This window comes from Pyrus communis, chromosome 12, assembly GCF_041283825.1.
Source record: "Pyrus communis isolate YQ-2024b chromosome 12, ASM4128382v1, whole genome shotgun sequence".
NCBI lineage: Eukaryota > Viridiplantae > Streptophyta > Magnoliopsida > Rosales > Rosaceae > Pyrus > Pyrus communis.
The window spans coordinates 2,912,533-2,923,264 of record NC_142576.1 but is presented as its reverse complement, the minus strand read 5'-3'; the positions used below and the strand labels follow the sequence as shown (position 1 = coordinate 2,923,264).

General features: G+C 38.4%; 2 protein-coding genes across 11 annotated transcripts; one reads left to right on the top strand and one right to left on the bottom strand.

Annotated features, from left to right (window-relative positions):
- Nucleotides 1-491: 491 nt before the first annotated feature.
- On the top strand, nt 492-8,260 carry LOC137745058 (E3 ubiquitin-protein ligase JMJ24). 10 transcript variants are annotated; one of them, XM_068484930.2, is made up of 14 exons: nt 492-733; nt 1,583-2,158; nt 2,528-2,670; nt 2,764-2,863; nt 2,993-3,125; nt 3,224-3,278; nt 3,749-4,436; nt 4,611-4,940; nt 5,509-5,937; nt 6,030-6,102; nt 6,687-6,772; nt 7,090-7,209; nt 7,382-7,452; nt 7,983-8,260. In XM_068484930.2, the coding sequence occupies exons 2-14, from the start codon at nt 1,643-1,645 to the stop codon at nt 8,080-8,082; spliced, it is 2,844 nt and encodes a 947-aa protein (XP_068341031.2). In that variant the 5' UTR covers nt 492-733; nt 1,583-1,642; the 3' UTR covers nt 8,083-8,260. The 10 variants fall into 10 exon arrangements, with proteins under 10 accessions (XP_068341031.2, XP_088538160.1, XP_068341028.2 ...); XM_088682034.1 differs by having other exon boundaries at nt 1,571-2,158; XM_068484927.2 differs by having other exon boundaries at nt 506-733; nt 1,571-2,158; nt 7,090-7,236.
- On the bottom strand, nt 8,097-9,661 carry LOC137745059 (psbP domain-containing protein 7, chloroplastic). Its single transcript, XM_068484931.2, has 3 exons — nt 9,193-9,661; nt 8,730-8,961; nt 8,097-8,646 (listed from the first exon to the last, which is right to left on the bottom strand). The coding sequence occupies exons 1-3, from the start codon at nt 9,542-9,544 to the stop codon at nt 8,334-8,336; spliced, it is 897 nt and encodes a 298-aa protein (XP_068341032.2). The 5' UTR covers nt 9,545-9,661; the 3' UTR covers nt 8,097-8,333.
- Nucleotides 9,662-10,732: the final 1,071 nt, after the last annotated feature.

Here is a 10,732-nt window from a genome sequence, read left to right as displayed (position 1 = left end):
TTAATATTTAGATTCAAATACATTTTTTGTTGAAGTATGATTACTAAATAACGATTAAAAATTAAATATTTCTTGTCACTTGGTATTACGATTTGATGATATTCTTTCTCACTTGAAAGTAAGATGTTTTAAGTTTGAATCTTGTGGATGACGAATTTGATATCAAATTAGGTTGCTCATTGTGTGATTTGACTAAACTCTTCCTTCTCTTAATGCAAAAATATCGATATACTCAAAAAATTAAACAGTTTTTGTCACTTAGTATTACGGTTTGTTGGTATTCTTCCTCACTTGAAAGTGAGATGTTTTAGGTTCGAATCTCGTGGATGGCGAATTTGACAAATTTGACTACCCATTATGTGATTTTACTGAACTTTTCATTCGCTTAATATAAAAATATTGATACACTCAAAAATTAAACAGTTCTTACCGGGTATAGGCTTTGAGCCTCTGCTAACTTAAAAAATAAAAAATAAAAAATAAAATAAAGTCTGGGTTTTCTTGTATAGTTTCACAGATGTCGGAAAATAGCCGGAAGAGCAAAAAGAGAAAACACAAGTTAAAAGGTAAAATCGAAATTAAACCCAAACACAACACTAGAACGGCGCGGACAGCTAGAGAGAGAAAGAGAGAGAGAGAGAGAGAGAGAGTCACCGTTTCCTTCCATTGAATTTATATGCTTCACTGCCTTCTTCCGCTGCCGTCTCAATGAAACCCTAATTTCAGCATCCAGGTACTTTCTCTCTCTAAAAATACCTCAAATTCTCCTTCTATGATCTGAATTCTGCCTGGAATTTTGACGTCTGGAAATTCTGTCGTTGAAGAACGAAGAAACTCGATACGTGTATAGATTTTTCTCTACCTCTTGTTTGATCATAGGTTCCCTGCTAAATTATAGCTTAATTATTCTCTCTTAATTTTGTTGCTTCTTGTTTGGTAGAATTAGAGTAGGTTTTGGCGTTGTTAAGAACAAACACACAATTGAATTTGAATGGTTTAACTTTTTAATTGAGAATTTTCAAGTTTACTGTTTGTCCACAGTAAAATTTTAATTTTGAGGAAAAAAATGCAGGATTTGGGTCATTAACTTAGGGAGGGGAAGGGAGAGACTTTTTTATTTTTTTATTTTTTTTACTTAAATACCGTGCCTCGGCGCAACGGAAAGGTTGCTCCTTTATGACCAAAAGGTCACAGGTTCAAGTCGTGGAAACAGCCTCTTTGCAAAGCAAGGTAAGGCTGCATACGATAGACGTCACCCCTTTTAATTACGTTGCCCCGGCATTAGTGGTGACAATTTTATTGCTTGGCCCTTTAACTCATACTGATATGCAAGGATTTGAAAAACCGCATTAGAATTCACGGAACCTATGTATGATTCTAGGAGTTTAGTAGGGTAGTTTGTTGCTTTCGGATCTGTGTAGGCGAAAAAGCTTTAATTTTGTCGTAGGCACCGTGATTCGGCTCGTGCATTGCCAATATTTGTGTGAGTTGACCAATATTGTTGCAAGCTAGTGTTTGTCTAATTCTTTGGAGTCTGAGGCACTCTTTGATGGAATTACATTGATTAAAGGGCTTTTTGTAGGTAGGTATTGCGAGCATAACACCATAAGCAGTGTAAAAAAACTGTGAAGAGATCGCTGTAATGGATCAACCACGTTTGGCCCTTGGGAATGGTGACGATAATGTTGGGATTCCGGATGATTTGCGATGCAAGAGATCAGATGGGAAACAGTGGAGGTGCACTGCCATGTCTATGCCAGATAAAACGGTATGTGAAAAACATTACATCCAGGCAAAGAAGAGGGCAGCTAATTCTGCAATGCGAGCAAATTTGAAAAAGGCCAAGAGGAAGTCGTTAGGTGAAAGTGATATTTACTTGGAGAGTAAGAGTGATGATTTGGATGTACCACTTGCTAGTGTGAAGTCACAGGAGAGAAAGTACATGGAGAAGGTATCAAAAAATCATTTTCGTTATTCACTTGAGAGACCACCCGTGAAGGGTTTATCCATGCGTAATTCTCCAAAACCAAAGGACGAGATGGACTTGGAGGAGTATGAGGAAAATTGGAGGTCTAATAAGTCACCACCTGCTAATGCTTTGGACTCATCCAGGAACAGACCGCAGAGGAGTTTTGATGTTAATGCTATGACAGTTTCGGTATGTTGGTTTTACAATGTCTTCGCTGCATCTGTTAGTTTTTATAAGTTTATCTTGCTATCTATTGTTGCTAGTATAGTTTCCATACTGACGCATGACAAAGAGAGCTTTTTCCCCTGCAGGGTAATAATGCTCTGTAAAACAAGTGTGCTTAAATAGACAGTTATACTTGTTGATTTTTAGTACATTTCAGTATCGCTTAGATAGTTAGATTATAGTTCATCAACATCAAATGTAGGGATTCAAGAGTAAAGACTGAAACGTCCCATTTGCTAGTCTGTTTGTCATTCAGCTGTATGTTTCGATTCAGAATTGGATAATCACTACTTTTATGTTTTCTAATACTGAGGCAAAACCTTTATCTTGCAGGAAGACTCTGATGGAAGATCAGAATCCTCTGAAGAAACTGGTGGCCAAACTTGCCATCAGTGTCGGAGGAATGACAGAGAGACAGTCATTTGGTGCCTCAAATGTGATAGAAGAGGATACTGTGACAACTGTATTTCAACATGGTGAGGTTGAGTGTCTTGAAAAGTCACAATACGCATATGTTTAAGTGATTCAGTTTCATGTCCGTACTGTGTATTCATGCTTTAACTTTTTAGGTACTCGGACATTCCATTAGAAGACATGCAGAGGTCCTGTCCGGCATGTTGTGGCACTTGTAATTGCAGAGTGTGCCTACGCAGAGATAATTTGGTAAAGGTAATTCATACAAAGGAGTCTTGAACTAGTTACATGATTGAGTTTAAATTTTCCAAAAACTTGTGACGAATTTTCTGTTGAGATGATCAGCTTAGGTGAATGAGTATTTCTGATGTTTCTGTTTTGCAGGTAAGGATAAGAGAGATACCAGTGCTAGATAAGTTGAAATATCTCCACTGTCTGCTGTCTTCAGTGCTTCCTATAGTTAAGCAAATCCATCAAGTACAATGCTTTGAAGTTGAACTGGAAAAAAAGCTTCGCGGTAAGATGATCTAATATGTTCATGGCATGTTGAATTCAATATCTTTGTGTGTCTTTTGTAGATTGTTTGACCATTCTGTTTGCATATGTATTTTGCAGGAACCGATATAGATCTTGCCCGGACAAAATTGAATGCAGATGAGCAGATGTGCTGGTAATTCAATTACTTTACCCCTTCATATCATAGAATAATGTTCTTAATAAAAAAATAAGTATAATAAACTAGTAAACATTTTAAATCGTGCCTACTCACGTGGTCCTACAGAGTTCAGGCTGTTCAGCCATGTTTGTCATAAATAAACTGACCCAAACTCCATATTCTCAATTTGAAGGAACTATGTTTCTGTCATGTTTTTCATAAACAGAGCGATTCAAAATCCAGATTTCCCTGAAACTGAAAGAACTTGCTGTTGCCGTCATACTTGTTGTAAGGGGATAAACTAATCAAAACTCCGGTTTCTCCTGAAACTGAAGAAAACTTGATGTTTCTGTAGATTATTAGTTTTTGTTTTAATTTATTTTTGTGGATGTGTCTGCCATTTTAGGTCTATTTATTGCAGCTGTACTGTCACAAACATTTTCTTCCTGTTCTGAAGAACATTTCCTTTTGATGGTTTTATGCAGCAATTTCTGTAGAATTCCCATCATTGATTATCATTGGCACTGTTCCCGCTGCGCGTATGATCTCTGCCTTAACTGTTGTCGAGATCTTCGAGAAGCATCCATGCCTGGTGTTAAAGGAGAGGTGGTAGAGAATCAGATTGGTGAGGATAGGCGAGAAAAAGAAACCAAGTTGGAACAACCAAAATCGTCCAAAGTCAGTGTAGATTTAGCAGACAAGTTTTCCAACTGGAAAGCCCACAGTGATGGAAGTATCCCTTGCCCTCCAAAGGAGTATGGTGGCTGTGGCCATTCATCATTGAATTTAAGCCGTATCTTTAAGATGAACTGGGTTGCAAAACTAGTAAAAAATGCAGAGGAAATGGTTAGTGGCTGTAGAGTTAATGATGCTGTCAATCTAGAGAAAACTGGGCTTAACGATCCAAGACTTAGCCAGTATGCTCATAGAGAGGATAGCGATAATTTCTTGTACTGTGCTGCATCTGAAGATATCAAATCTGATGGGATTGGCAGTTTTAAAATGCATTGGCATAGGGGTGAGCCCATCATTGTTAAGGAGGTGTTTGACAGCTCATCAATTTCAAGCTGGGATCCAATGGTTATATGGAGAGGGATTCGGGAGACCGCAGATGAGAAATTAAAGGATGAGAACAGAAGGGTGAAGGCCATAAATTGCTGTGACTGGTCTGAGGTTCGCTCTAACGGCTATTTCTTGTATTTACCTCTATTGCCTTTCTTTCCTCCTTATATTATGTATCAGCTGTTTATAACCAACTCTTGTTGTAATGAAATAATTCTTTAGTTGATTTGTAATATATTGTGTTGTAAACCTAAAGTATACCTCTGTGCTTTGACATGATGGCAGGTTGATATTGAACTTAGTGAATTCATGAAAGGCTACTCCGAGGGAAGAGTTAATGAAAATGGTATGCCAGAAATGTTGAAACTCAAAGACTGGCCTTCTCCTAGTGCATCTGAAGAGTTTTTATTATATCAGAGACCTGAATTTATCAGCAGACTGCCTTTACTTGAGTATATTCACTCCAAGTTTGGTCTTTTAAATGTTACTGCAAAACTGCCACACTATTCTTTGCAAAACGAGGTTGGACCTAAGATTTTTATTTCTTATGGGACCTATGAGGAACTTGGTAGACACGACTCCTTGACCAATCTCCATTTCAACATGCGTGACATGGTTAGTTGTTCTTCATTCTTGTTGACTTATTGCCATTGATGTTGAAGTTGTGAATCACTTATTCTAATGTAGATTTTGTTTTTGCTTTGCTTTGCAAACATGGCTATTAATTTTGTAATTCATCTGTTTGATGTCAGACGATATACATTTAAATAAAGGGCTGTCATGGACCACCATGGACTGTTGATGGAGTTGACCACATAGTGAAGTAAATGTGATCAACTCTGTCGAGGGGAGTCATGCTTTTATGCTGTGCAAGTGAAACCTCCTCTACATGTGTGCGTACTACATACACACACACACACACACGTGCACACATAGCATTTTTTGGTACTATGATGTATCCATGTCAGAACATTTAGCTAATGGTATGCAATTTTGTGCATAAGTATTGGTGCAACTGCAACATTATGTTTAGGTATTAAACTTAAGACCTTGATATTTTTTTTTATATCTTTGGCATTGGATTGTTTTGATATGGATGAACATTTGATTTGCATGTTTCATGAACTAATTTTTTATCTGAATCAAATAAACATATTTTCACCTATCAAACTGCTGTGGTCAGGTATACCTGCTGGTGCACGCATGTGAGGTAAAGCTAAAAGGTTTGCAGAAGACAAAGATTGAGAACACACAAAAATCCTTCGAGGAATCTGAGGTTGAAGAATCATTCGGGGATCTTCAAATGGGTATGGGAGAAGATACAAGGTCTAATGTATCACTTCTTGGTCAGAATGCGGAGAATGAATATGGGGCAACGTTGGCCTCAGATAAAGATGAGAGTACGGCAGAGCATGGACATGAATCCACTCCTATGGTTGAAGATGACACCGCCAACTGTGAACAGTCAGAGAGAGATGGTAAAGATTTCTCTGAAAAAATTCATCTGGGAGTTCTTTGGGATGTTTTCCGTCGACAGGATGTTCCAAAGCTGACTGAGTATTTGAGAATACATTGGCAAGAATTTGGGAAGCTCAATGAAACAAATATTTTTGTAAGTTTATCTCTGAAGTCTTTTATACCTGTACCTTTCCCCAGTTGGCTTGCATACCATGCAAATAATTGATACTACATTTTGGATATCAGGTAACATCACCTCTTTATGATGGGACATTGTTCCTGAATGGGGATCATAAAAGAAAATTGAAGGAGGAATTTGGTAAGGATGACTAACTATATCCCTTTTCTTTATTGTGTAGAGAGAACACCCACCCACACCCTTCCCTCCTCTTTTTTTTATGCATTTCCCACTAAGATGATTTAGGGAAAACATTCTGTTGATAGTTATGCTAGTAGCCATCCATTGTACCAATTTCTGGTGTACCATTTTGGTTTAATTAGCAAAAATCCTCAAAATGTCCATAGGCAAGTTGCAGCTGTCTACTCTGCTGCTGTTTTTTACTGGATTTCCAGGTCGTTACCATGACTTCTGTTGAAAATTGAAGAATGCACATGTTTCATAAACAGAAACATGTGTTATTTGAATTTGACTTTTACAATTGAAGTCAAATTGACTCTGGCTGAACTATATTTGTGAATTCCCTGTTCTGCAAATTACTTCACACACCGCGACCTGCATTTCTAACTGGTTACTGGTCTATACTTCAGTGATAATGTACTTCATTTTACTTTTTGTAGTGCATGTGGCTGTGATCTTGATATTTAGCATTCCTTGAGATTTTCAGCATTCAAGTTATAAAAATTCTGAACTTAATTCTTTTGCTTTTCTTCCTGTTTTATCAGGAATTGAGCCATGGTCCTTTGAACAACATTTGGGGCAAGCTGTTTTTATCCCCGCTGGATGCCCTTTTCAAGTCAGAAGTCTTCAGGTAGTTTTCTTTGTAGCTAAATTAATATTTTTGAGGTACCAATTCCGGGTTATTGAATGAAATTGTGAAGGGTTTAGATTGGCTTGACAAGTAGTTTATTTAAAGTGTACAATTCTACTTGCGTCTGAACTATTTTTATTTCTTGGTTGTTCGAGGATGTCACGTAGGAAAACAATCTGGCTCTGTTGTTGGAGATTTTGTTTGCTCTTCTATGCATATTATTCTTTTCTCTGGGACATTAGATATCCTAAATCTTTAGTGCATTTATTTCTAGCATATAATCCAATAAGTCATACTCTTTATGTATTTTTTTTCAGTCAACTGTTCAGCTGGGTCTTGATTTCTTATCTCCTGAAAGCCTCAGTGAGGCTGCACGACTAGCTGATGAGATTCGCTGTCTTCCAAATGACCATGAAGCAAAGCTACAAGTGTTGGAGGTTGGACAACGGAAATTTTCCTTAGAAGTATTCCGTGCCTTCCTTCTTTTTCCTTTTTTATTTTTTATCAGTTCTGGAAGTGTTGTGCCCTATCTTGTCTGGTGCGCTAATCTAGACTAGACTTATTTCTTTTGCTGGTATTCTCAATTCCCGCGGTTGGGTTCTAATGCAGGTAGGAAAGATATCACTTTATGCGGCAAGTTCAGCCATTAAAGAGATTCAGAAGTTGGTACTCGATCCAAAGTAAGCAAATCAAACATTATGTTCTTCTTATTGCTTTTGTGGATGTTCAATCCCGCATTTTTATCCATTAGGAAAAACAAAAGGGAAGTGTTATTGACACTCCAAAAATCTCATTCTACACTCCTCACAATTGTATTTTTCTTTCCTAATATAGAAAGTTTGGAGTGTAAAATGAGAATTTTGGAGTGCTAATAATAATTCCCAAACAAAATCTATACAAAGATATGTGGCCACTTTCATTGTGTTCCGCTGGCATCGAGCTGCCTTATGTGCATGGATTGAGGGAAGTGTAGGGCAGGTATAACATTAGTAGATTCTAATTTGAACTGGAAATAGGAATTGGATTTCTCTTCCTTTGCACATAGTTCACCATATTAAGTAGGGGATCCGAGCGTTGACAATGGGGTAGACCGAGGTTTTCCTGGACTACTCTTAACCTTCCAAGCTTTGTTTTCATTTCTTTTTGTAAATATTAAGGCCTTTTCGTTCGAGACAAATTTAAAGGCTTCTGCTTTATGCTTCTGCTGCAGACTTGGAGCAGAACTTGGATTTGAAGACCCAAATTTGACCGCGGCAGTTTCTGAGAATTTGGAGAAAATGACTAAACGAAGACAGATAACTTGTGCTTGAATCCGTCTGCACGGTTTAGATGAAGAAAATCTCATTTGAGGCGTGGCTAGACGCCTTGACGTGTTTTCGATGTATAAATGTGCTTATATGCTGCACTTGAAGAATTTGTCGAACAACAATGTAGCACTTGTGCCCTTAGTTAATGAAAAAGTGAGAGTAAACGCCAACACTTCACAAAGTTTTCTTCTGTATCTTTGTGATTGACGACCCGAGAATTGCCGAACATGAAATGGCAATGCACTCTCTTCATATCAAGAGGTGAGGCTAAACGATTCAGCAATTCTATGGAAGTCAGACTTCACATCCGGCCATGCTGATTCCGGTGCCTGAGCATTAAGTGTAAACAACCGACCACCACGAACGCAACATACTGCGATGTTATGCCGGTGAAACAAGGGGCTCTCAACTCTGAATTCAAGCTCGTAGTATTTAACATTGCTTGCACTATCCTCCCTCAATTTTGATTCGATCAAAGTTCCCTTGATGTCGGGGCGTTTGCCGGATCCTGTGACGGTCCTAACCACAGCTTCTCCTACCTCTTTTGGTCCTCCAAATGCTTCAATTCTACCAAAAACAACGTCAAAAATCAGCTGCAAATCGAAATGCCATGAAGGTGCAGAAACCATAAACTTCCTTCATTTGCTTACTTGAAATCAAGAGCAACTGGCGACACAATGACGCTAACATTGAGCTCGCCGGTGGTCGCGGGCGGGCCAAATGCAACAACGGGTTCACTGACATTTCGTCGGCGGCCATCGGTCCTGGATTTGGTATTGAAGTTCAAAGGAGGAGGATCAAGTGATCTTTCAAATTCCTTTTTCTCTGCTGCTCGATACAGAAGTGTTTGATCTCCAACCCAACTTGCTGGGTATATAAATTCTGCCACGTCCAAAATTAATTCAAAAAAAAAATTAATTCATCAATTTATCTAAACACAAAATCAGGTGATTCAATTTAGACGCTCAATATTGACATGCTGACATACTCTTTAATACATGTTAGACACCCAACTGCACTAGAGAGTGTGTCAGCAAACGTGTCAGTTTTGTGTGTCCAAATAACTTTATCGATGAAACTACATCAAACATGATAGCATAATACATAACTGACCAAATCCTTCATTTGTGTCAATGCACCTACTGTAGCCTCCTATAGGATAAACCACATCCAGCTTAAGACTCCTACTACTTTCCGGCGACAACCCGAGAAGAAAACTTGTGACTCCGAGAAAATCAGCACCAAGAGCAACCACAGAAGCTGTCCCTAAACCGAGAAGAAGCCGCCTCCTAAACCCGGGTTGTAGTGAAGCAAATTGGTCTGCCGGAGGCCTTTCTGCCCGGGTTATTGTCACCTCTCGCAAATCCCTTTTCCGGCAGCCGGAGGACGGTGTGATTATGCATATCTGGTTCAGGTTGAGGCATATATGTTTGCATGCATGAAAGTATTGTGGCAATGCCGGCATTGTCTTATCTTTTTGTTGAAGCACTGGTGCCGGCTTATTTAGTTCAACGCAGGTTTATCCAAACGAGTGGTTGCAGTAGAATTAGTACTCCCTTCATATTTTTAAAACTCATAAGGAGCATTTTCAACAGTTGCCTTTGGGCAAGGGAAATGGCGATTGCCCAAAACACCTCCAGCGGGCCAAAAAAAAAGGGCCAGTGGTGGGCCAAGTCATGCCCGTCCAAATGCCTGTGCAATTTAAGCTCGGCCTTCCGTCAATAGCTACGGTTGATGTCCGCATGATGTCAGCCACGATCTTTTTTTTTTTTTTTTTTTTTTTTTTTTTTTGCAACTGGCGCCTGTAACCCGCGCTAGGAATCAGGATGCGAGCTGACAAAACCTGCAACAATGGGCCCGCTGGAGCAAGTCCAACAAAAGAGCCCAATGATTGTGGATTTTTAACGATAAAAAAAATTTGGAAAAGTTTTTGTTATACCACGTAGCACGTTTTGGTGTGTCGGAATAAACAGTAAGAAAAATCAAACAGTTAGAATTAATTCGATCGTTAAAAAAAAAAAAAAATGAAAAAAAAAAAAAAAGAATTTTATTTTATTTTATTTTATATATACCCAACCATCTTCTTCATTTCTCCCACTACAACTTAATATTTATTTTTCCTACAAACTCCTATATTTGTTTTCGACTTTCCAAATCTGTTTTGTTACCCAAAAAAAAAAAAAAAGAGAGAAAAAGAGTGATAGGACAAATTGATCAATCATGGAAGATGTTGCTTAGCTTGGGGCTTGTGTGCGTGTTTGCTTATCACCTAATCACAGGAAATGAGATGAGGATGCAACAAATGTGGAACAAGATTCATGCACAATTTATTGGAAAATGATCCTCTCCGGATCCCTTTCTCCTAATCCACCAAATCAATGAATCTGTGTCATTGAAATTTGATCCAACGGCTACAAACAGGGGCCCAATTTAAAAGTTATAATAACTTCAGCCGTTAGATCAAATTTCAATGGCACGTATCTATTGATTTGGTAGATTAGAAGGAAGGGATCCAGAGAGGATCCCTTTCCCAATTTATTGAGCATATTCAAGGCACATCTCGGTCCGAGCAATCTCTTTCGAGTAGATTCAAACATCTACACAAAGAGTTGAAATCTTGACAAGAAGCCCTCACAAAAGCAGAAGAAATTTT